Source organism: Chelonoidis abingdonii, chromosome 23, assembly GCF_003597395.2.
Source record: "Chelonoidis abingdonii isolate Lonesome George chromosome 23, CheloAbing_2.0, whole genome shotgun sequence".
Lineage (NCBI taxonomy): Eukaryota > Metazoa > Chordata > Testudines > Testudinidae > Chelonoidis > Chelonoidis abingdonii.
This window is the reverse complement of record NC_133791.1, coordinates 19,194,441-19,220,402: the sequence shown is the minus strand read 5'-3', so window position 1 is coordinate 19,220,402 and position 25,962 is coordinate 19,194,441. Positions and strand designations below refer to the sequence as shown.

Here is a 25,962-nt window from a genome sequence, read left to right as displayed (position 1 = left end):
CCCATGTGCAGAAAGGAGAAGATGAAGGCATGAAGAGTGAGCATACTTGTCGAAGGCCATCCCCTGGTGAATGTTAAAGCTGGATTACCTTCCCCCTGCCTACTGCTAGAGCCAGCGCCTCAGTTCTCCCCAGACGGAACGGAGCAGGCGGCCACTCTTCTCCAGAGCCAAGAGCCTTCACAAAGCAAATGCAATCTCGTGGTGGTGCACAGTGAGACGCCCGGCACGTGTCCAGTGGTGGGCGTTCCAGGTGTGGGCTGTGAGATGGGGGGTGGGAGGGGACCCGGATATGGCGGTGAAAGGTTTTGGCTGCATGACATGAGATTGCCCACATCAAACCAACAGACTGCGAGTTACATGAAAACAAGCACGGCCAACACCAGCAGTGCGAGAGAGGGTAACCCTTTGTTTCACTAGTGAAGGGGCAGGTTTTCAGTCGGATGGAGGCTGCTAGGCCCTGGAAGTAACTAGATCCCACTGGAATCATCAGGGATTTAACACAGCTATTAGCATAATCTGAGACATCATCTTCTGGCCATTTCCCGTCCATACAGAGGGCGTCCCTTTCTGTCCCTGGGACTGAGCAGGGCAAGGAGGGCAAGCTGCACAGCGCCAGCTGCCAGAGGTCTGTGTGGAGGGCAGGGGACACAACGAGGAATAGCGGGCCTGCGCCATTGGCTCCAGCGCGCTCCCTTTGTAAATAGCATTGCAGGAATCATTCAGCCGTCTTAGATACCGATGTCCTAACAAAAAATCATTTCGTTTGATTTGTAACAAAGGAGATGATACATAAGTATTATAAAGTGTTGACTCAATCTCATCGTGTTTAATTAGTCAGTAGAAAGCAATGTGCAGAGGGCCGATGGCCTCTCTCGGACCGATTGGGTCACAGCCATGTGCGGGCGCAGGGAGGAGGGCACTGGGCCTTTGGGCAGGGGCTGGCCAGAAAGGGAGAATGAGATGGGGAAGCGGGGCTGTTAACGACACGAGAAGAGGTTTTAATTGTCAGCGTGAGAGGGAGGTTCCAGGAGGGAGCGCCATAAATCTCTCGGGAGCGCTTTGGAAGTTTAAGTGAAGGAGTGGAAGCCTGCAGGGACAGGCGCCCCCACTGACCCTTCCCCCTCTGCATGTGCACGAGATGGAGGGTGACGTCCGGTGTAATTAAGCCCGGCAGCGTGATTACAGCCAATTACCACCTGCAAATAGCCCAGAGAGTGAAACATTAAACAGATCCACAACACCTCCCGCTGGCCTGCCCATCCCTGGGGTCAAAGGACACCCAGCCGAGCACACTCAGGAGTCTGGGTTGGTGCTCCAAAGACCGGCACCTCTGTCCGGTAGGCTCTAAGACAGAGCAACCCACCATGCCTTGTCTGACCTGCTGCAGCTGAAAAGCGAGGGGGAGGTCACTTGAGGCTGCCAGTCCAAATCCAATCTAGGGCACGACTGAAAGTTATCACCATCTGCAAGCAAAAGCCTGGAAGGGGGCCGCCTGGAATACCAGGTGGGTTAGACATCTTGGTCCTGCTTCTAACAGACAACGGTCCGCATGAACACATACTACACCACCCCACTGGCGCCGCTGGCTTCCATCCCAGCCTAGAGCAGGCAAGTTTGGCAGAAGCCGTGACAGGAAGCCAAGCTGCCTGACATCAATATACATGAACAGCAAAAAAATACAACCAGTTTTTCCAACCTCTTGACCCCTTCAGAAGACAATGAGAATTCCTGAAATCAGCATCCCTCAGCTCATTCCTAGGTAGAGTTTGCCTGGGAATTAGGTAACATGACAATGTGGAAGGGAATAATTTTAAAAAGTACTTTTTTAAAAAAAAAAAATTGCCTTCCAGATCAATCATAGTTCAGCCGGCTTTGGCCCAGAAGAACTCCAATGGTGTTTGGTTCCTTCGCTCAGGGAGAAATTAGCCACGTTTGGCGGGGAGACGTAAAAATAACAAGCCTGTTCAAATGGGGGCAATAGCACATGCATATAAACGGTCGGTCTAAGCTGGGCCTTTCCCGAGCCAGTCTGCAGGCTGAACCAGGACAAGGAGGATAGGAAAGCCATGGGAAGATGCACAGGCCAGGCGGCTGAAGGTGTCTAACCAGTGCCCAGGAAGTAGGGTACCTGGCGTCTGAGGAACTGCACTTTCCCAACAGGCAATGCCATAGTACCAAGCTGCCATGGCCCTGGGGCATCCCATGAGCTTCCGCCTTGTAATTAGGCAGAACCTGATAGATGATGCAGTTGGGGTTATCCACCCCTGTGCCCCAGACGCTGGCACGCTTACTAGTCTGGGGCTCGTTGTTCTTGTAGTGTCAAGGAAATGCAGGCAGAGCATGTTCATTAGCCACCAAGGTGCCAGTACTGAAGGAAACCCACTCAGCTGGTGTTGCCGGGCTGCAGCCTAGCAGCAGGTAGGGGCACAGCCCGCTGGAGCAGAGGGAGGTTGATGGAGTACGGGTCTGTCTGTTGGGGAATGGGTAGATAGGGAAAGACTTTAGGGGATGGACGATACGGAGCCTGAACCGACTAGGTAAGGGGGGGGGGGTAGCGCAACACTGGCCCGGAAGTGAGGACAAAGGAAGGGGACCGGCAGGAAGGAATAGTTTTGGTTGGGTTTGGGCTGGTGGGTGAATCAGGGGATCAGCTGGGATCCAAGCACCCTGACCCCCAGAAGGACCAGTGAGGGGTCCTGACCTGTGCCTGCAAGCCTGCTGTACCTGTGTCCTGTTGTCCCATATAAACCTCTGTTTTACTGGCATTTGAAGATATATGGATAGTAAGAATGTCCTTGTTCTCTTTAAAGCTATTTCTAGACAGAATATATTAAATTTAATTCTGAATATATTATTATATTAGCTAAAATAGTTTGTTTAATACAGACAATTTCAATAGTCAGAGAGAGAAATCCACAATTAATATTCAAAAATATAACTGTAACTCTATGCCCTATTTGATCACTGTCCACTCTCCTTGTATCTACTGGGTGAGTAGTCTCCAACATCGCAAGCTTAAAACCCAACAATCTTCTCTCTCTATCATCACACCAGCACACTCTGTGAAGCTGGTGTCTTAGACCAACTTCTGGTAACTGCTAAACCCCCACCCTTTAAATATACGAAGTCCACCGAAACAACCGCGGAATTGAACTGAAAAATATGAAGGGACTCCCCTGGTCTATTGTTGGACTCACCCTCGCGAGTAGTAGCGTGGGTTTCAATAGAATATCACCCTAGATCGTCAGCCGTTGCTTCAAAACTAGCCGTGGCCTTAGTCATGGATTTACGAAAACCCCTTCCTAACAGAGCCGTTATTGGATTGTATCTCCTGGCGAAACCAAAAAACAAAAACAACCCAAAAAGGGATGTTCGTGTCAGGATTGTATAATGTCCTGTCCTACATCCTCAAAATCCCCTATCTCGCACTTGAGTCCTTCTGGGGGTTCCAGGCGGTGCTTCTCTGTAATGGCAAGATACCAAATGGCATTTTAGGATCAAAAACAATGAGAAAAAAAAGTGTGGGGGTGTTAATGTAACAACATAGAGAAGAAGCACGAGGTACAATATGTAACGGTCACTGTGAAAAAAAAAATTCTGTACAATGATTATCTAACAATTCCACCCACCAGCCCCAACCCAAACCCAAATTACTTCCCTCTGCCGCCCCTTCCTTTGTCCTCCTTCCCGTGAGCAAGGGTGGGCCAAGGTGTTGACCTCCCCCCCCCCCCTTACCTAGCTCAGGTTACAGGCTCCAGTATCGTCCATCCCCTAAAGTCCTCCCCTGCTCTCCCATTCCCCACACAGACAGCCCCTACTCCATCACACCTCCCTCTGCTCCCAGCAGGGCTGTGCCCTAACCCTGCTGCTAGGTGCAGCCCCCAGGCACACACCAAGCGCTGGTGGGTTTCCCTCAGTACGGGCACCTGGTGGGCTATGAACATGCTCTGCCTGCATGTTCCTGTGACACTACAAGAACACAGAGCCCCAGACTGTAAAGGGTGCCAGCGTCTGGGGGCACAGGGGATGGATAACCCCAAACTAGCATCATCTATCAGGTTCTGCCTAATTACAAGGCGGAAGCTCCATGAGATGCCCCAGGGGACCATGGCAGCCTGGTACTAATGGCATTTGCCTGTTGGAAGTGCAGTTCCTCAGCGCCAGGTACCCCTACTTCCCTGGGCACCTGTTCAGACACCTCCAGGCCGCCTGGCCTGCTGCATCTCCCATGGCTTTCCTATCCTCCATGTCCTGGTTCAGCCCAGCAGACTGGCTCGGAAAGGCAGCTTAGACCAGACCGTGTTTATATGCATTGTGCTTTACCCAGTTTGAAACAGCTTGTTACTTTTTACGCTCCCCGCCAAAACAGTGGCTAATTTCTCCTGAGCGAGAGGAAACCAAACACATTCGGATCTTCTGGGCCCAGCCAGGCTGAAACTATGATGAATCTGGAAAGGCAATTTTTTTTTTAAAAAAGTACATTTTTTAAAATATCATCCCTTCAAAACATTGTCATGTTTACCTAACTTCCCAGGAAAACTCTACCTAGGAATGAGCTGAGGGATGCTGAATTTCAGGAATCTCATTGTCTTCTGAGGGAAGTCAAGAGGTTGTGAAAACTGGGCTTTGTTTTTCTTTGCTGTTCAATGTTGTCTTGATGTCATGGCAGCCTTGGCTTCCCTGATCACTGCTTTCTGCAAACATTGCCTGCCTCTAGGCTGGGATGGGCCAGCGAGCGCCAGTGGGGGTGGTGTGTGTTCTCATGCGGACCGTTGTCTGTTAGAAGCAGGACCAAGATTCTAACACCGGTATTTCCAGGAGGCCCCTTCCAGGCTTTAGCTGCAGATGGTGATAACTTTCAGTCATCGCTGCCCTAGATTGGATTTGGACTGGCAGCCTCAAGGGACCTCCCCCCTCGCTTTCAGCTGCAGCAGGTCAGACAAGGCACTGGTGGGTTGCTCTGTCTGAGCCTCACAGAGCAGAGGTGCCGGGACTTGGAAGCACAAACCCAGCTGCCTGAGTGTGCTCAGGCTGGGTGTCCTTTGACCCCAGGGATGGGCAGGCCAGCGGGAGGTGTTGTGGTCTGGTTTAATGTTTCCACTCTCTGGGTGATTAGCAGGTGCGTAATTGGCTGTAATCACCATGCCAGGGCTTAATTACACCGACCGTCACCCTCCATCTCAGTGACACATGCAGGGGGAGGAAGGGTCAGTGGGGGCAGCCCTGTCCCTGCAGGCTTCCACTCCTCTCAATTAAAACTTCAAAGCGCTCCCGAGAGATTCATGGGCAGCTCCCTCCCTGGAACCGTTCCCTTCACGCTGACAATTAAACTCTTCTCAGTGTCGTCAAACAGCCCCGCTTCCCCCATCTCATTCTGCCCTTTGCCAGCCCCTGCCACAAAGCGCCCCAGTGCCCTCCTCCCCTGCGCCCGCATGGCATGTGACCCATCGGATCAGAGAGAGCCCCATCGGCCCCTCTGCAAATTGCTTTTCTACTGACTAATTCAAACACTGATGAGATGAGTCAACATATTAATAATAATTATTGTATCATCTCCTTTGATTTACAAAGTCAAACAGGAAATGATTTTGTTCAGACATCGAGTATCTAAAGAGGCTGAATGATTCCTGCAATGCTAATTACAAAGGGAGCGCCTGGAGCACCAATGGCGCAGCCCCCCGCCATTCCTCGTTGTGTCCCCTGCACCTCCACCAGGACCTCTGGCAGCTGGCGCTGCAGGCTCTGCCCTCCTGCCCTGCTCAGTCCCAGGGGACAGAAAGGACCAAGCCACTTGTATGGACGGGACAATGCAAAGAAGATGATGTCATACCAGATTATGCTAATAGCTGTGTTAAATCCCTAAGCATGTCCAGTGGGATCTAGTTACTTCCAGAAGCCTTAGGCAGGCCTCCAATCAGACTGAAAAACTGCCCCTTCACTAGTGAACAAAGGGTCACCCTCTCTCGCACTGCTGGTGTGGCCAGTGCTTGTTCTCATGTAACTCGCAGTCTGTGGTTGATGTGGGACACTCTCTGTCATGGCAGCCAAAACACTTTCACCGCCTATCCCAGGGTCCCACCTTACCCCACCCCCTCTCACAGCCCCACACCTGGACGCACACACACATGGACACGTGCCGGGGCAGTCTCACTGTGCACCAACACGGATGCATTTGCCTTTGTGAAGGCTCTTGGCTCTGAGAAGAGCTGGCCGCCTGCTCCCGTCAGTCTGGGGAGAACTGAAGGGCAGCTTGCTCTAGCAGTGAGAGCAGGGGGGAAGGTAGATCCCCAGCTTTACCATTCACCAGGTGGCCTTCGACAAGATGCTCAACTTCTTCATGCCTCATCTCTCCTTTCTGCACAATGGGGCTCATAATATAGACCTGCCCCACAAGGGGCAAATTGTGAGGGTCAGTCACTCAGTGATTGACAAGTGGTGTGAGATCCTGAATAAGTATCCTGATTATTGTCATATGCTTACTAATGAGGATCCTGGCAACTGCTCTGTGAACGCAGACGCCATTGGAGATCCGGCTGTGGAGCCTGGTTTGTAATCTCTCCATCTCTCTGTCCGTCTGTCTGGGTAACGGTCAGTTGCCTACAGTGTGTTGCTCAGAAGAAATTGCTGCTTGTTTTTTTCCAGACTGATTTCCTGGTAAGTGGCAGGTGCCTCGCTCTCTGTCACTTCCAGTTTAACTGTGTGGCTGCTTTTGGGGGCTCTGAACGCAGCCCATGAACAAAAAAAGCAGCCTGTCCTCACTCTGGAATAATCCAAAAAGTATCCAGTGGAATTGCACCAAATTTGCTTAAACAACCAGCTGAGACGCACGCCACAGGAGAAGCTGCCTAGAGTGTTTGAGTGTTATTGATGAAAGTTTCCTGCTGGTGAAGCACCAGCGGGTGGCCGGGGGCTGATCTCCTGCATCAACGGAGCAGTGACAGCACAAACAGCAGGAGCATCTGGCTCACTACCCCGCTACAGACCTCTCCCACTTCTGGCTTGGCCTCTCTCCTGAGCCTGCTGCCAGGAAAGTCAAGAGCGATTGGGACCTGAGCCCTCCCACCAGACAGCCAGTCAATGGCAAAAGCTCTTGGATCGGAGTGAGCCAGGCCGGCTTTTTTTCTGCAAGGCATTTGTACCATCACATGAGTGGCAAGGTTCTCCCTACCCCATGGCCAACCCCTCCGCTAGCCTGGGTGCTGTTGGCTTGGAGAGTTCACAGTTCTGGAAGGCATGGCCATAGAACGGAGACGCTTTGCGGCCTACAAGGACAGTGGCCATTGTCAGACCGCCTTTGAATGCAGGAACTCCCATCTGCATTGCTTGTAACTGCCTAGCACAGAACATGGGGGTGGGGCCCTCCCCTCCGGATGGGACCCCCGAGCCATGGGTCTGCAAGTGTAGCAGAGTCTCAGGTGACTGTGGTCAGGAATAGCGAGGCTTTTTCAGCTGCCTGGAACCCCCTTGGCCTGCTGTGAGATTTCCAGGGGTTTCTCCAGCAGGTCAGGGCTCTGCCTGCATGAATATTGGCACTGAGAACAGAGTACAGAACAAGCCACAGTGCAGCTAATACTCATTTAAAAATGGGTATGTCAAGAGGAGCGGAGCCTTTGAAAATAAAGATTTAAACAAGATAAAAGCACTTACTGCTAATTCCCCAGACGCCGGTCACTACCAGCAGTTAACGGCCTGAGGTAAAGCTCAGAGTATTTAATTGCCTAACAAATCCCTTGTTAGCCATCACAGTGACTGATTTCATGGGGATTGTCGCTATTAAAAACCCCATTTAATGCATTATTGCTACAATAATGTGGGTTTTTTTCCCTCTTCCACTTGACAGTGCTGGGTGGCTCCTGGGAAGGAATCACAGCTCAGTGCCCTTCGGGGAAGAGCTCAGGACATTTCTGGGGGCAGTGACAGCTCTACTGTGCTGGCAGGACCAGCAGTGAAAGGCTCCGTGGCTGTCCCCTGTGGGCAGGATCCCAGGCCTGGGTAGGTCTGGGGTCCCCTGGCTTGGCACAGCCAGGGAATGGGAACTGTTTAGGGGATTGTCATGGAAAATAGCAAGGCTGAGGCTCTTTCATGGAGGCAGGCTTTTCTCCTTGTGTGTTCATTCCATATGACTTCCCCTCCTCCTCCTTGTCCATCTCCATTGCACCGCAAAGGCCCTGGGGAGATTTCGGAGCCCTTGCTCAGCCACACAGCTATCTGCTGTTTGCATCTTTTCCCTTTTATAATCTGGTATTTCTTTTTTTATAACTTGTGTTGACTTTAATTTAAACTATTAAAGGAGCCCCTGAATGCAGATGGAATCGTGCTCCCTCCCCCCGCTGCGCACTCGCCGCGCTAATTATGATGTCCTCATTTTCGTCTCGCTAGGGGATCTTATCACAGTGACGGGGGCCGAGCTGCATTTAGTAAAAGCCACTTCAAACTGGCAGCCAGGAGCAGGCCGAGGCAGTCGCAGCTGGAGAGGCCAGGTGCACACCCAGCACCCTCGTTATTGAACTGATCCTTATTCCCTCCTTCTCAGGCCCCCGCTCACCATCAGCTCTGCCAGGCTCTCCCGGGAAGGGCAACTGGCCATGTGGCACTGTAATTGGAGTAAACGAGAGAAACCCTTAAAGTCACAGAGCTGCCTAATGCCTGACCCTGCGTGCTGGGTCTCCACACACACAGGACGGGAGTGTGTCCCACGCTGGTGGCTCAGGAGCTAAGGGATCTAGTGACATTCGCAGGTTGATGTGGGATCACTCCAGGCCCTCTTCAGGCAGGACACACTCTGGGTTAATAAGAAAGGGCCTAGCTTTGATATAGTTCTTTTCATCAGTGACACCAGCTTCCCAGCAGTCGATGTTACCAGGTGCTCAGATGCTTGGTTTGGACAAGCTCTCAGTAGCCTTTGTATCAGAGGGGTAGCCGTGTTAGCCTTTGCTAGAGCGAGCTATCAGGGAGGGGAAAGACCTCTCCAGATGAACCCTTCCGACCGGAGGGAATATTCTCAGGGAATCCCAAGTGATGGGACATCCCCCCTCCCCATGAGGGTCTGGTCTGGGGCCCAACAGACCCCTCAGCAGAGAGACAGCCCCTCCTCTGTTGTTACTATGTATTACTGGAGTCGTGGCCCAGCTGGCATGGTGTATGAAAACAGGACAAAAAACTGCCCGCTGCCCCAAGGAGCTGTCAATCTAAATAGCCAGTGAATGCAGTGAGGTCCTTGGGATTTGATGAGTTGGTGTTTCCAGATGCTGAGCCTCGGAGCGCTTCCCCCTTCGCGATGCTGATCGCTCACAACACCTGCAGAGATGCAGCACAAAGCCGTTCCCGCCCACTGTGACTCTCATAGTGAAGGTAGTTTGGGCTCTGGCTGTTTTGCCCATCATAAGTAGAGGGAGCAACTGACCCGCCCAGCATCGTACCTGCCCCCATCCCCAACAGCTCGGCGTGATGGAGGATGGGACCTGGGAGCCACACCCTGTGCCCGGCATGTTTACACAGCGCAGCGGATAATGGTGACGACTGGCTGCTCTCTAGCAGCTTGCGTCAGAGGAGCTCAAAGTGCTTAGGAAACCATGGAGGCGCTACACCACCGCCCTCCCCATCAGGCAGGGCAGGGTTTTTCAGAGGGGAAAACCAAGGCACAGAGAGATACATGAGGCACCAAGGCAGAGGTGCTGACCCCGTGGGTACTCCGGGCTGGAGCGCCCCCTCCCTTCCCCAGATCCTTCCACCCACCGGTTGGCCCCACTGATCAGTGCCGCCTCCTTCCCCCAGAGCCTCCCACCCACCGGTTAGCCCCACTGATCAGCGCCTCCTCCTTCTCCCAGAGCATCCCACCCACCGGTCAGCCCCACTGATCAGCACATCCTACTTCCCTCAGACCCTCCCACCCACGGGTTGGCCCCACTGATCAGCGCCTCCTCCTTCTCCCAGAGCGTCCCACCCACCGGTCAGCCCCACTGATCAGCGCCGCCTTCTTCCCCCAGAGCCTCCCACCCACGGGTTGGCCCCACTGATCAGCGCCTCCTCCTTCTCCCAGAGCGTCCCACCCACCGGTCAGCCCCACTGATCAGCACATCCTACTTCCCTCAGACCCTCCCACCCACGGGTTGGCCCCACTGATCAGCGCCTCCTCCTTCTCCCAGAGCGTCCCACCCACCGGTCAGCCCCACTGATCAGCGCCGCCTTCTTCCCCCAGAGCCTCCCACCCACGGGTTGGCCCCACTGATCAGCGCCTCCTCCTTCTCCCAGAGCCTCCCACTCACCGGTCAGTCCCACTGATCAGCGCCTCCTCCTCCCTCTCTGTGCCTCCTGCCTGCCGCAATCAGCTGTTTTGCAGCATGCAGGAGGCTCTGAGGGGGAGGGAGGAAGAGTGAGGATGAGGTGCACTCGGGGGAGGGGGTGAAATGGGGTGGGAAGAGGTGGAGGTGGGGTGAGGGTGGGAAGAGGCAGGGGGGAATTGGAAGGAGTGGAGTGGGTGGGGGGCATGGGGCAGAGCACCTCCCGGCACGTTGGAAAGTCGGCGCCCTGTGCATCCAGTGGGGCTGTGGCAGCCTTGCCAGGCCAGGGAAGAAGAACAGGCTGCTGGCTGGTCCCAGGAAGCAGGGTTGAGCACAGCAGTAGCATCTAAGTCTTCTGCCCCGGAGCTGGGGTCGGGGCAGGAGGAATCCTTAGCCCAGGAGCTAGGATCTTCCTACACTAAGTGATGCTGAAGCAGAGCTTGGCTGTCCTGACGTGTTTTCCGTTGACGTTTTCCTTGCTCTATGTCTGTCGCTGCTCCCCCGGTTTCAGACCCTAGAGTGGAGGCCAGGATCACAGGACCCCTCCTGCCACCCCTCCTGGTGAATCCTCCCAGGGGCTCTGGGGCTTGCTGGAGCTGCAGTGTGATCCTCCCAGTGACCCTGGCCCTGGAGGGCTAGTCCAGAGAGGATGGGTCTGCGCTGTCTGTTACAGGCAAGACTCGACTGACTCATTGTTACCTGTCCGGATCTCTGCGCTGTTATCGGGTGCTGGCTCCTGTGTGTGCCGCCTCCCACCAGGCCTGTGCTCGTTCCATGGCTTCACACGTTAGGCTGGAGAAGTCTTTGCTAGAGAAGCTGTCACGGAGTCACCAGGCGATGCTCTGGAACAGCTCCCCACAAAGCCAGGCAGGACTTTGGGGAGCCTCCTCTCCCTTGGAGCAGACTTGTTCAGGGCAAGAAGCTCACATTTCTTCACCTCCTGGGTCTCTCCTTGGAGCATTCAGCATCCTCTGCCCCTCCGTGTGCTTCCCACAGTGAGTCCACCCAGGCGGGGTCCTGGGGAAGCGACAGGGTCCTGCACCCCCACTTTGCAGTCAGACGAGACCCTTAGCCAGCCAGTAACACAGAGGTTTATTCAATGACAGGAACAAGGTCTAAAACAGAGCTTGTAGGTACAGCGAACCGGACCCCTCGGCGGGTCCATTCTGGGGGTCAGTGAGCCAGACCCCCATGTCTGCACTTCACTCCTCGTCCCCAGCAAGCTCCAGACTAACAACCCCCTCCAGCCTCTCCTCTCTACTCAGCTCCTTTGGGCCAGGATGATGGCGGAGGGGCTGTAATCACGGGCTGGGTTTGTGAGCCATTAAGCGATGGGAAGTGGACGTGGTGCCTGGGGCAAAAGGCCAGAGAGAAGATTGAGGTTCCGTTTTTCTTTGAGGATTTCCAGACTCCTGCTAGTTCTAGTTACACCCTGCTGAGGCCTTGTCTTCACTGCAGAATTAACCTGAGTGTCGGCCTTGTCCCGTCTCCCGTCCACACACAAACCCTTCACTTGAGCATGTTGCACCTTTGAGGCTGCTTATACTGTGCCACAGTGCAGCCTACGGGGGATGTGAACTGCCACGCGCACCAGAGCATTGCACCCGAACTGTCCTGTGTGGATGCTGCTAGCACAAACTAAAAGGTACCTAGTTCACCTTAGCGAACAGGACTGTGCTAACGGAGCTAGGTCCACACGGGGCAGCTAGACTGCACCATTTTGGGGCGGTCTGCAATTCCCGTGGCCAGCACTGTGGTGCAGGGTAGACAAGCCAGACCTGGAGTCGGCTGCCCTGGCTGGGGGTGCAGGCTAATGCTCGTTGGCTGCTGACCCAATCGCTCTATGCAGGTCCAGTGTCATTTCACAGTGTGGTCGCTCTCACTGGAGCTGGCCTAACTCGAATGTAGATAACTCAAGTAAACCCTGCAGTGAAGACAAAGCCAGGCTGCTCAGCTGTCAGATGCTTGTTTGTTAAGTTTCACTCCAAGTCCCCAAGTGTGCTGAAGATGGAATGCCTACAATTCGGGGTAGCCAGTGGCAGGGGTTATGAACTCTGCAGGAGTCCTGCACCCAGTGGGTATGTCCACTGCACTTTACACGGATTGCAGCACAGGTAGGCATACCAGAGCTGGCGTTAATCTAGCCTGGGTAACAATAGCAGTGAAGGTGCGCTGGCATGGATCCTGCGCAGGCTAGCAAGCTGATGAGCTTGTACGGGGGCAGCTAACCTGCACCTCTTCACTGCTACCTGGTTACCTAGGTAGGTAGATGAAAGCTAGCAGGGTATGGCTCCCTGTTTTACAATCACCCAGTAAACTGCTGGGTAGACATACCCATTCTCTGGTCCTGCACAGTGCTAGGGTTGGAAAGTGGTCCTACTGAGCTAACACAAGGCCTTTCTGAATGCCATCCTGGGCACACTGCTAACATACCTGTCACATGGTGTCTGTGGGGTGGATGCACAAGATGCCTCAATGTAGTTGTCTAATTTTGGAGGTGATTTTTATAGTAAGCAGAAGTTCATTTTTCCAGAGCGAGTGACTAACTTTTCAATTATGCACCAGCATATTTCAATATCCCCTTTGAACTCATTTTCCTTGAGGCCTAATGAATGCAACACACAGGGAGTTCCTCTCTTTTTCAGGCAGGTCTGAGCTCTGGGACAGCAATAGAAAGTTTGGAGACTTTTCCAGAAGTGAATGCATTTTGGAAGTTGCAGGTCTCCTAAATGGCAGGTCCAATCCACCTTCAACCTTGTAAGATGCCAAGAGGTTCTCCTCTAGCAGAAGACTAGAGATACAAAATTTCTGCTAGGAAGGAGGTTTGTTTTTGCTGGAGTTAGAGGCAGTAGGAAGCGTAAACTATGGGCTCATAGTTTCATGGATTTGAAACTATCCCAATGTCATTTCATCCCTCCTAACCATGTGCTCATGTGATACGCTGCAGAAGGAGCCACTGCGACAGGATCCAGACAGCATATTATGGGGTTTGACAGAGCAGAGCGAGAGTTCTCAGCTCTGAGTGCCTCTGCACTTCTGGGAACCAGCATGTCCTGCAGCCTGGGAAAGCAGGGCCCGTGCGGCTGCTTCCAGCATCTGGGGGTGACAGGACCAGGGCCATTTCAATGGGCTTGGTGTCTGGTTTAAAGGAAAGAGATTGAGCTGAAGTGGTTGGTGGCAGAGGCCTTGCAGTCCAGGGGAGGCGCACATGGATTTAGGGTGAGATTCTGAAACATTTCAAGTGACATTTCTAAGGGCTTGGTTCAGATCTGAAAGATCTTTGCTTGTGAAACGTGCTCACACCATGTGTGTCATATTGCTCTCGAGCGGCTCCTCCACATACAGGATAACAGCCTACTACTTCTGCTACTCTAGTACTCCTTTGACTTTAGTAGCCGAGGTCTCTGCTAGGGATCTGAAGGTCCTGGGTTCAAACGCCACTGCTGAAATACAGGGCGGGGGAGTGTTGTTGTAGTAAAGCCCAAGGGTCATTCCTAGCCCTTGTGCAGCATGTTGCTGCGTGAGCAATGCAGGATGCAGTGTGCGGAGGGGTCCCCTGCCAAGCAGCGTGACACTGCGTGAGCCGTTGGCCTGCCATTCCCTCATGTTTGCAGTGCAGTGCATCTCTCATGTACGCAGGTGTAATGTCAGTGGGATTACCCTGGTGTGAGCACAGTGGGAATCAGGCCCATGCTCTCTCTCAGCCGTTGTTGGTTTTGTGTCTGTAATGAACTGTGGTTCATCATTAGAATGGGAAACAAGGTTTGTGTCCAGTTAGAGCAGAGTGGTGGGTTTATTTTCGTGTTCTTGCAGAGCTCCTGACGAGATTGGTTATCTTTGCTGGAGTGCATCCTTGCTTTGCACCCAGCCACGGAGCACAATCTGCCGACACTGCCCTACTACGGCCAATCACAGCCGCAGTGGAGATATGCAGAGCAGGAAAACCAATCACCAGGCTCCCACCTACAGCCCCAGTCCCACGTGTCTGTGGCGCTCGGGCAGATCTGCTAGACGCCCCAGTGTCCTGACAGAGTCTAGGCCTCCCATAGCAGGCAAGGCATGAGCCAGGGCCAGGGGCCTGCCCCCAATGTCATGCTGCATGTCACGCTCTAGTGGGTCATGCAAGGGACAAGTACGGTGTCTGGGGCAGGGGCAGCATCATTCCAGAGCTCCAGCCCTCTCCCAGCAGGGTCTGAGCCCTTTCCACATTCAAACGAGTCTCTGCTACAAAGCTTCTGGTTCCCTCCTGCCCTCCCACCCTTCCCCACACAAACACACAGGATCCCTCCCTTTGGGGGATTGGGCCCTTCAGCCCATTGGCTGGGCCCCACTGCTGCACCCTTTGGGGCTTCTGCGTGAGTGGCACCATGGCTTGCGCTGGGACGTCCCTGGGCTGGGGAGAGGGACTAGGGCTCAGGACCAGGGAAGGCAGAAGAATGGGGTAGTCTGGGTGGAAGGAGAGAGAGGGGAGGAGGACGAGAGGGAGGTGGCAAAGCAGGAGACCTGGTAAGTTTGGAGGAGCCCTGGACCAGGCGGTCCTGCTCCCCGCACCTCGGTGTTGAGCTTGAGCCACCTGACCCCCAGGTCTACGCTGGTGAAGCTCTCGTCGGCTGTATTCAAAGCAGGGCTGATGGCTGAGTCTGGGGGGATCTATGGCTGGGGCAGCCACCCAAGGAGCAGTGTGCGAGGAAGATACGGGAGAGCCCCAAGGCACCTCTCCGGTCAGGCTGTCACATTGCAGCCGCAGTGTTTGCTAGATGCCAGCAGGACATCTTGTGCTGCCCCTCAGTCTAGGGCCCCTCAGTCTAGGCACAGCAAACAAGTCTCTGAGAGGGAGGCTTGAGCAGGGATTATTACTACAGATTTCTTGGAGCTCAAACCTTTGTTTTATGCCAGGACCTGGCCCCTTCTGCTGGCTCTGACTGATTTCTGGAACCCCCTCCAAACAAAGCAACCTGCAATGTGCTCTCGTTAGGGAGAAGAAAAGACAGGGTAGGAGATTAGCCAGAGGCCCCAAGTGCCAGCTCCCGGTGCCAGGGACAGGAAGGAAGCTGGGACAGGTGTGTTGGCAGGGAGGGGAGCTTGGCTAATCATGCAAGAATGCACTTTCCAGCCCCGATGTCACAGAATGCTGCAGGAAAGGTAGCTTGTGCGTTGCTCATTTTTTTGCTCTTTGTTGTTTGTCATTCAACAGTCACCTCTTTAAACTGTTTTTCATCCAGTCAGGGAGCAGAAGCTGGAACTGAAGGGACTAAACACATGCCATTAATAACCATGTCCAGCTGCAGTGGGCAGTTTGTGAACTTCCCAGAACCTGAGATCTGCTCCCAGGAACTCTGGTGAATCCTCACAAACAGGGAACACACCCATGGAAATCGGGGTGGGTTTGCCAACAGTTTGCAAATAGCAAAAAGGCTCAGGGAAAGGGGGATTTGTCAGAAGCACTCAAGGGATTTAGGAGCACAAATCCCAGCAGCTTTAAATGGGGCTTGTGCACCTAAATCCCATAGCCCTGCAAAGTTCCCCCCTAAATTCAAAATCTGCTTTATTCAGAACAGATAATTCAACCAGCTGCAGTTATGATAGTCCTCTTGAGGGGGGATGAAGTGCATGCTCACATTCACACCTCTGCCCCCATCTGAGGGCTGGTATCAGTGAATGGCTGACATACGTGTTCGTATTAACCTCTCCCCCTCTGTCCCGCAGTGGGATTCGATCAATGAAATGGATGAATTTTTCAGCCCTATCCACACCTACCAGGTCTGTAATGTCATGACCCCAAACCAGAACAACTGGCTGCGCAGCAATTGGGTCCAGCGGGATGGTGCCCGTCGGGTTTATGCTGAGATCAAGTTCACCCTGCGGGACTGTAACAGTATGCCAGGGGTGCTGGGCACCTGCAAGGAGACGTTCAATCTCTACTACCTGGAGTCCGACCGAGACCTGGGCACTAGCACCCGGGAGAGCCAGTTTGTGAAGATCGATACCATAGCAGCCGACGAGAGCTTCACCAGCGTAGACCTGGGGGTCAGGCGGCTCAAGCTGAACACCGAGGTGCGGGGCGTGGGACCCCTGAGCAAGCGGGGCTTTTACTTGGCTTTCCAGGACATAGGGGCCTGCATTGCCATTGTCTCTGTCCGGGTATACTACAAGAAGTGCCCCGCGATGGTCAGGAACTTGGCGTCCTTCTCCGAGGCGGTGACCGGGGCGGACTCTTCCTCCTTGGTGGAGGTGCGGGGTGAGTGTGTGAGGCACTCTCAGGAGAGAGACACCCCCAAAATGTACTGCAGTGCGGAGGGGGAATGGCTGGTGCCCATTGGGAAATGTGTGTGCAGCGCCGGCTACCAAGAGCAGAGGGATTCCTGTGTGGGTAAGTCTCTCTTTACCTATGGATTAGCTCTCAAAGGGGGCAAAGACACCAACAGGTCAGAATGGGCCTTAGAATATAGAGGTTGCACAATGACCTCTCGCAGCAGAAATGGTCCTGTGAACATTCATATAAATTCCAGTGGATAAGGGGGGGATTTTATTTTGGTCTTTTATTAACAAGTCGACATTCCCCTGCAGTGGGGTGACCACACAGCAAATGTGAAAAATTGGGACGGGGTGGAGGGTAATTGGAGCCTATATAAGAAACAGCCTCAAATATCAGGACTGTCCCTATAAAATCGGGACATCTGGTCACCCTACCCTGGAGCATTTGCAATCCAGACATTGCAGCACTGTGCTAGAGCACAGGAGTCTGACAGTGACATGGGCTGGAAACTGACCAAACAGAAATGAAACGTTCTGGTCTGTATTCCTCTCCGAGCTGAGGAAAGCCCTGAAAGCGAACCAGCCGTGTGAAAGGCTGAGTGTGTGAGCGGGTCGGAAAGCCAGGGGGGCGTTATCCCCATCAGTGTTATTGGTGACACAAGCAAGGAAACCTGCTTTGTAGAAAGCTACTACTTTATGCCAGGCGTGTCCCTCTAGCAGCTGAGAACTGCTGGGTGCACTCGCTGGTAGCAGCTCACAGCCAGAGAGAAGAGACCCCCTCCTGCACACCTAAGTGCTGCGTTTCTCACTTCTCTTTGGCAGGGAGTTGACAGCAAAGTGAACAAAAGAGAGATGCTGAGATGTATAAAACAAGGTTATCGTCTTAATCCCATCACCAACAAGAGCTGCCACTGCAGCCCCAGGGGTGTAGAGGAGACTTCTCTAAGAGCCCCCCCTCCCCTGGAAGGGGTTCAGGCTGCCAACTGTATAAACGGTGATAAGGAGCTCGGGTGAGCCAGCAGTAGCCTTGTAGCTGGCTGTGCGGCTGGCATGGGGCCGCATGTGTACAGAACTCCACGCGCTGGGCTCCCCGGGAGACCCCTCTCTGCAGGTTTGTTTGTTTTTGGTTCCTTCATGCAAGGTTTTTAGAGGAGCAGAGCTTTGACTCGGCAAACAGGGACGCTGGGCTTTGTTTGAATTTAGGGGCCAGGCAAATGGTGTCGTTCCTCTTACAAGACTTGATGCAAGGTTAGAACTTTCAAAGTCACATTGGAAAAGACCCAGGCTCTGTTGAGACCATTATCTGTCCCGGGGAGCCGAGTTCTGGAGAGTTGGGAGAACAGGCAGAATAAGAGCTAATTTCCTAAATTCCACCTCTCCTGGTGTCTTTGCTTTTTGTAAAAACAACAAGGAGTCCTTGTGGCACCTTAGAGACTAACACATTTATTTGGGCATAAGCTTTCGTGGGCTAAAAACCCACTTCATTGGATTCATGGAGTGAAAAATACAGTAGCAGGTATTAAACTGATAAGAACAGATTTAAAAGTTTATTAGAAAATATTAAATAAAGATGATACAAAGAGTTTGATGTTACTACACTTGATCTTAGTAATACACAGCACGTGAAAAGATGGGAGTTGCCTTACCAAGTGCGGGGTCAGTGATATCAAACCAATTCAATTAAGGTGGAAGTGGCTATTCTCAACAGGTGACAAGAAGGGGTGAATACCAAGGTAGGAAAAATCACTTTTGTAGTGCTAATGGGGCCAATGCAATCAGGGTGGCCCATTTCAAACAGTTGACAAGGAGTGAGCAGGGGGAAATTAGTTTTTGTAGTGACCCATCCACTCCCAGTCTTTACTGGCCCAATTTGATGGTGTCCAGTTTGCAAATTAATTCCAGTTTTGTAGTTTCTCGTTGGAGTCTCTTTTTGAAGTTTGTGTTATCCTGGGATACATGCGATCATTGGCTTAACCTTTCCATGGGTGTCTCGGGGCAGTTATTGCTGCTAGCGAAGGATTTCTGGTGCCACGGCGTGTGTAAAGGGGTGGGAGGGTGGGGGAGGGTAAGGCTGAAGGTCATTTTTGGCTAGGTAATTTGTAACTAACCCTACTGTTCTTATCGGAAGTCCATTGTGCAGATCCAGTGTCAGATCCTCCACCCCAGGTGCGGGCCCTGAGACAGACCTCTGCCAGGCAATAGCAGAAACAAATCTGTATTTATCTTGGCAAAGCAAAGAGATTAGAGTCATTAGAGCCTCCCTTTCCCCCTAAATCTGTGGGCTGCTCTTCTATGCAGCTGCCTTGTGGCTCTCCTCGACTACGCACATGGCATGACTGGAGAAGCCCCCCGGGGCTCTACAGCTGAACCCGAGTAGTGGCTGGTCCATGCTTCCTGCAGCAAGCCTAGAGGAAAGCTGTGATTGTGTCCACAAAGTTCCTTGCCTCCTCTGGCCTTGTGTCTGCCATGTATCCTGCAGTGCTGTGTGGTGAGCTGCCACACGTATGCTGTGTGTTTGAGCAGATACAGCTGTGATGGGATCCCCGGGATACAGCCTGGAACTGGGGTACTGCTGTGCCCCCTTAGCTCTCCAGCCTGGGCTGTCTCTCACAATGCTTTGCTAGTGACAGCCAACAAACCCCTCCAGGTGCTGTGATCACTCAGCACAACAGCGTGTGGAGCCCCACCCCCAGCTAGATTGCATGAACGCTCCCTGAGCCACTCACAGATCACACAGGGACCAGCCTGTTTCCCCAGCTCCCCAGCCTTGCACCCCAGACCAGCGTAGGTTTCTTACCCAGTCCGCCCCTCCCTCAGTGTGGAGAGGACACGCACCAGCCTTTGTAACTGAGCTGAGATTTCCCAAGCACTTCAACCAAACACACTGTTTTGGGTAAAATAGAAAACAGGTTTAGCAACTACAGAAAGATCAATTTGAGTGAGTATAAGTGGGAGGCATAAAAGGTCAGAGCTAGTTACCAAAGAAAATAAAAGGTAAGCGCACGGTCCACGTCTTAAACCTTGTTACACTGGACAGTATTTAGATCAAGCAGTTTGCTCACCCCCCATGATGTTACAGTTCTTAATACACTGGCTTCTCCCTTGAGCCTGGACCAGTCTCCTCAGTTGAAGTCTTTGTCTTTCCTGTTTTCTTGTTGCTTCCAGTGTAGGTGGGGGAGGAGCTAGGCAAAGGCATGATGCCCTTTTCCTTCATTTTATACCCTCAGACCATGTGCCTGGAAAATCCTAGCACAGACATGCCCTGGTGGGCTTTGCTGAATCACAGGGTTTAGAAATCCCCCCCGGTGGTCTTGTGTAGCTGAGTCATTGAGCTGAGCAGTCACCATTGCGTGGTGCTTGCCCCAGTGTCATTGAATTGCAAACCCTTCAATTACACCTCCCTGATTAATGGCCGCTTGACACCCTCCTGGGAGTGGTTCACTTCCTAATAGTAGAGACTCTCAAACTTACAGCATATGCAAATAATAACCGTACAGCAAAATCTCATAGCTGCGTACACACGGGTGCTTCACGTATTTGGACAGAACAGTGGGTGTCAGCAGATCATGACCTTTCATAGGATATCTCACCTGGCCTGCTCTGTATGAAATGCATCATAATTATGTGACGGGGTGAATATGGGGGCTCCAGGGTGCTGCTTGGAGGTACAGAGTGCCACAACAGTGTATGCAGAGGCCAGCATTGGTGTCTGCACTAGCTCACAGTAGTTCACTCTGCGGCTAGATGTAATTCTTAGTGCCAGCCTCAGCAAGACTCACTCTCCCTTGGCTGATTCCCAGGGAGAAATCCATTAGAAGAACAGATGGCCTCCTGGACCACCCGTCCTCTCCTCCATGGTGTCAGTGCAGCACTGCAGTGGAGACACTTGCTGCAGCTACGGAAGGGGGCTTTCTAGGGTGGTGGGAATCCATCTCCACGAGAGGCAGTAACTGGGCTGATGGCAGAATTCTTCCATTGACTGAGGAGTGTCCACACCAGGGCTTAGGTCTGTTGTACTACATCTCCCAGGGTGTGAATCTACGTGTAGACTGGGTCTCGGAACACTGTTAATTAGAGCTGACGCGGTTTCTAGCTTCGTGTGCCAAGGTTATAAACATGTCACATCCATAGATGTCAGAGCCGGGTATTGGTTCTGCACTGTCTTTATGGCTCCCTTCGCGCCCCCTGGAGAGCTCAGAGGGAAAGGGAATCTCTTTCTTGCAGGCTTCTCTCATGAACAGGAATTGACAGCACTCTCCACTTCTCCTACCTCGGGCTGTCTCTGCCTCGCTGCAGGTGCAGAGGTAGATGAGCTGTTCTTTAGGAAAAGCTGACCCCTTTTTCAGTTAGCAGATCGGTCGGGAGCCCATTAAGTTCTTCGAGGCAGGGAGTGTCTGGGTTTAGTCTGTGCGGCAGAGTTATATACAAAACGAGAATGATCCCAATGTTGATTTTATTTGCTAAACATCGTGGACGGATTCTGTTCAGCCTGTGAGCTGTTTGCGCTGATTCGTCGCTTGTGGCTGCCTGGAGCAGACTGACATGCTTTAACCAGGGCAATACTGAATCATGATGAACATGTTGCAGAATGAATCATTCTTTGCTGAAATGCATTACATGTTGGGGATTCAAAAAACCCTGTGCCAGGCTTTCTGCTGGGCCAACTCCATTGAAGCCCCCAGAGTCTGAACCCAGGCTCTGTTCACACATATCAAAGGAACAGAATTCAGTGCTTTTGTCCACAGCTCAGTTGTGCTCTTCCACTACCACCGTCCAGGGTCCAAATTCCATCCCGACCCTGCTGGTCAGGGAGGAAGTTTTGCTGATGGACGGTTCTCTCTTAGGAGCTGACCCATCCCCAGCGCCCACTGCATGCTGGGCACTTTCCAAACACTGGCGTGCGATGCTGGCCTCACCTCTGGCTCTTGCCGAACACCCCATTGGTGTCAGACAAGGCTCTGGCTCTGAATTATTTTCAACACGAAGGAGAAGTGGAGTGACAGTACCCCTCTGATACTTGAATGTCTACACAGTTGGCTGGATTCTCTGGCAGTGGCACACTACAGAGCAGGGGGGCTGGAACTAGGGGCGCTGGTTTAAAGTGGTTTCCATCATATGCAGGGTTTACAGTTTTGTTCAATGACCCTCAGCCCCTCGCTGTACAAACGCCCCTGCTGCGGAGGGATAATGAGGAAGGGCTGGGGGACCAGCCCAGAGTAGTGGTAGCGTGTGCGATGGGCCAGAGAGGGAGCCAAGCTGGAGCACTGGCAGAGTGGAAGGGGCGGGGAGGGGACAACGCCAAGGGAGGATGGCGGTGGAGGGCAGAGCAGTGCTCAGCCTCAAAGTGACAGCGGGGCGCCATGGAAGGGAGTGACCAGATCACATCGCCCTGCTGGAGGAACCCACTCCACGAGACACTGGCAGAGTTGGTTTTCCTCTGCCGCAGGGACTGGTGCTGAGGTCTGCAGGCCTCACCTCTGGCTCTTGCCGAACACCCCATTGGTGTCAGACAAGGCTCTGGCTCTGAATTATTTTCAACACTAAGGAGAAGTAGGGTGGGACAGTTGCACTAAAAACTGGCTCCTTCCCCAGGGACGAACCCGGGGAGAGAAGGGGCTGCAGCTTCAGGGCCCCGTGGGAGGGGAAGAACATAGTACCCTGCTGGTGTGGATCAAGCCCTGCTGCCGGCCATGGTAAAGCTCTCATTGACTTCAGTGGGGCAGGGTGGGTATGCTATAGCAAGAGGCATATGTGGGTCATGGCGGCTGTCAGCAGTGTACAGAGGTGCCTGCAGCAAAAAGACCAGATTAACATGAATGACTCGAGAGACAGAAGGCCATGTCTGGGCTGAGGCCCAGGCTAAAGGGACCCCAAAAGGTGACTGCGGAGGGTAGGAGGGAATGGTGCGTATGAAGTAGCAAGCTGGGTGCCCATCTGCCTTATCCCACATCTGGGCTTGGGGTTCATCGGTCCCCAGATCTGCTGCTCCAGCCTCCCATCCCCCAGTACTGACAGGCTCAGGAATCTTTGGCCATGATCCATTTTCTGGACCTGACTTCCGTCACTCTGGCAGATGTTTAGAGAAATGGGGGTGGGGAGAAGCACTCCACTCTTCAAACAGCTTTAGCTTTGACAAATAAGGCATCTGCCTGTGAAAGGCAAAAAGGAAATTAATCCGGAATCACATTTTAAACATTGCTGTAAAGGCAAAGGATCTCGTCTTTCATTTCTTCTCCCAGCCAAAACGGAATTTCCTTGATATTTATAGAAAGATGATTAGGCCTCAGCAGAGAATGAAAAATCGCTGGAGTGCCAGCCACTGGAATCTTGCTCTTGTCCGCCTGACAATTAAAATGGCTAATTCCCAATTTCAACAGATCCACTCAGGTTATAAATCTTTCCAGAAAGGCCCTTTTCACAATGAAAAATGAACTCTGAACGTATCCAGCATGCGAATCTTAGATCCAAAGATCTGTATCTGTTTGCTTGTGTGTGTAAATATAGTCCCTGAATACACCCTCCCCCAGGCTGACACTGGTAATGGGGTGATTGACTGGCTGAGTCAGTTATTGCCCGTGTTCTTGTTGCACTAATATTGGGATTTGCCGCACGTTCGTTACAGCGCTTCCTTATCAGAGTGCCCCCTTGTGGCACCATGTGCTGCAGCAGCCCCTCAATCCCGTTTCCCATTTGATCCTCCACTGCTCCACCCACCCGCCCTCACCTTCTAGGTTGCAGATGTAAGCAGGGGAATGGTCCCGCTATTATGGGGAACGTTCCTGGCTTCTGCACTACCCCGGTGAAGTGGGCTAGCGAAAGGATCTGAGTCCTCGCTCCCACTTCCTTTACCCAGAGGCCTCCCTGCCCTTGAGGACTCCCCTTCCACTCTCCTGTCTGGCAGTCCTCGTAACCGCAACAAGGCTGGGCCCAGGATTCCTGGGGGGTTCAACCCTGCTGTGGTCACCCAGGACAGGGGCTAGGGTGTCCCCACTCCAGGGTACTCTCTCTGCACTGTGCACCTCCCTGACCCACTGATCACATCATACAATTTAAAGCAAATACAAGTTATTTAATTAACAATTTAAAAAAAGAATAAGGAAAAATGGAAAAGGTTAAAGGAAAACACATCACCCCGCTCTGTAGCAGGGACCATCACAAACAGTGTCTCTGGACATCAGGGCACTTCACAGTCTGTTCCTTGTAGGTCCCAGGCCTCCTTCTCAGGCCCTGGCTGTGCTGCAGGGACGCTGCGGGTTGGACACTTGCTCTGGCGGTGGCCACACACTCTCAGGCTCTGGGTGGCAGGGCCCTTCTCCCCAGTGTCACCCCCGCTCTGTCAGGGTTACGATCGCTCTCCAAGTCTGGCCTGCAGAGCCTCTTGGCTGAGACGTCTCCCTGTGCTGGGCCCACTGCCCAGGGTCCCCCTCGCTCTCCACAGCTGCTCCCTGCACTCGGCTCCGGACTGCTCCAGCCCCAGCTCCACACTGCCTCAGCATGGCTGCTGCTGCTGCTCTGCCTTCAGCTCCTTGGGCTGCTTCTCTGGTCTCTCTGGCTCCAGTTGCTACAGCTCTGCTCCCAGGGCAGGTCTGCTCTGCAGGCTGCTTCTGTGACTCTGCTCCCAGCTCTCACCTGCTTCCTGGGCTGCTTGTCTGGCCCCTCTGGCTCTGGTTGCTGCAGCTCCCCTCCCAGAGCAGGTCTGCTCTCTCTTTTAGTGCTGGGAGCTAGCAACCAAACACTCCCACTGAATGTTAGTAAGGGGAATAAGAGTCCGCTTACACAGAGACTCAGCCCTCAGGTGAGGTCAGTGACAGGTCTGCCCTCCAGGTGCATTCAAAGTGAACAAGTCTGAAGCAACATAAACAAATTCTTCCCTTACCCCCAAGGAATCTACTAGGCTCCTGCTTTCCTTGCCCCCAGCCCTCTCCCACGTCAGAGCCCCACAGTTGGTCTGTGCTTGCTCTCCTCCAGGTGAGCAGGGATTGTCTTCTTCAACCCCTCCCTGGAAGCCTTTTCCTGTTCCAGGTGTCTTAATTTGGGCTAACTGGGCCTTCAGTAGCCCATTAACCTCTTCCTGCCTTGCACAATGGCTTATGGGCCCCATGATGCGTTCCTCCACTGTGTGCTGGTGAAGATGGGGGTGGTGGGAAGTAGCACTGAACTGGATCTTTCCATCAGACGTCACCCAAAGGTCATCAGTGTGTCATAGCAGATTTCAGCTAGCCAAGTAGCCTTGACAGTTGCACTCCTGAAATCTGGTTCCCATGCTCATTGTAAGCTGCCACCATCTCCTTGGTTAGAACTGTGCTGGAGCTAAACCAGATGGGGAGAGGGCACAAGACAGTTTCTATTTGTAGTGTAGACATAGCTGTGATGGGTTCCCCCCAGGGTGCCACCTGGAACTGGAGTACCACTGAGCTCCCCGATCCACCAGCCTGGGCTCCCTCTTACCCTGTACTGCTGTGGTAAGCTGCAAAGCTCTCTCTTGCCTGCACTTTCACCAGCATACATACAGGTAGGGACACACCCAGCTGCAGTTACCTGCACGCTCTATGACCATCCCCTGCATGGGAAGGCTACCGCTAGGATAATTATCAGCTCTTCAGACACGCACACCCTCTGGATTATAAACCCAAAATTATACCGTCTTATGCTGCACAGGGAACTGTACAGCATAAGTCCATGAAATTCACCCCTTCCCTCAGTGTGGAGAGGAATATGCAGTGGCCTTTTGCCCCTGAGTTATGATTCCCACACACTGGTTTAGATAAAGCAAAAAATAAGTTTATTAACTATAGAAGGTAGATTAAGTGTTTATAAGTGATAGCAAACAGATCAAAGCAGATTATCTAGCAAATAAACAAAAAACAAACTAAACTTAATATACTGCATAGTTCAGATATGAACAGCAGATTCTCACCCTAAGAGATGATACAAGCAGCTGGAGATTCTTAAGGGGCCAGCTGCACTTTGCTTATAGCTTGGAAGCCCCAGGTGTTCCATTCACAGGCTAAAAGTCCCTTTAGCTTGGAACCAACACTTAGAATCATAGAATCTCAGGGTTGGAAGGGACCTCAGGAGGTATCTAGTCAACCCCCCTGCTCAAAGCAGGACCAACCCCAACTAAATCATTCCAGCCAAGGCTTTGTCAAGCCTGACCTTAAAAACTTCTAGGGAAGGAGATTCCACCATCTGCCTAGGGAACCCATTCTAGTGCTTCACCACCTTCCTAGTGAAAAAGTATTTCCTAATATCAAACCTAAACCTCCCCCACTGCAACTTGAGACCATTGCTTCTTGTTCTGTGTTCCGCCACCACTGAGAACAGTCTAGATCCATCCTCTTTGGAACCACCTTTCAGGTAGTTGAAAGCAGCTATTAAATCCCCCCTCATTCTTCTCTTCTGCAGACTAAATAATCCCAGTTCCCTC

At 52.7% G+C, this 25,962-nt stretch overlaps 1 protein-coding gene across 4 annotated transcripts in view; it reads left to right on the top strand.

The window, feature by feature from the left end:
* EPHA8 (EPH receptor A8) overlaps window positions 1-25,962 on the top strand; it is a 99,396-nt gene that overhangs the window by 8,462 nt on the left and 64,972 nt on the right. For 3 of the 4 annotated variants that reach the window (XM_032787637.2, XM_032787635.2, XM_032787638.2), the window contains exon 2: window positions 15,987-16,650. In XM_032787637.2, coding sequence (XP_032643528.1) covers window positions 15,987-16,650 — 664 coding nt within the window. Of the gene's footprint in view, window positions 1-4,533; window positions 4,935-15,986; window positions 16,651-25,962 lie in introns of those variants that run through there. The other variant, XM_032787636.2, reaches the window with a different exon arrangement.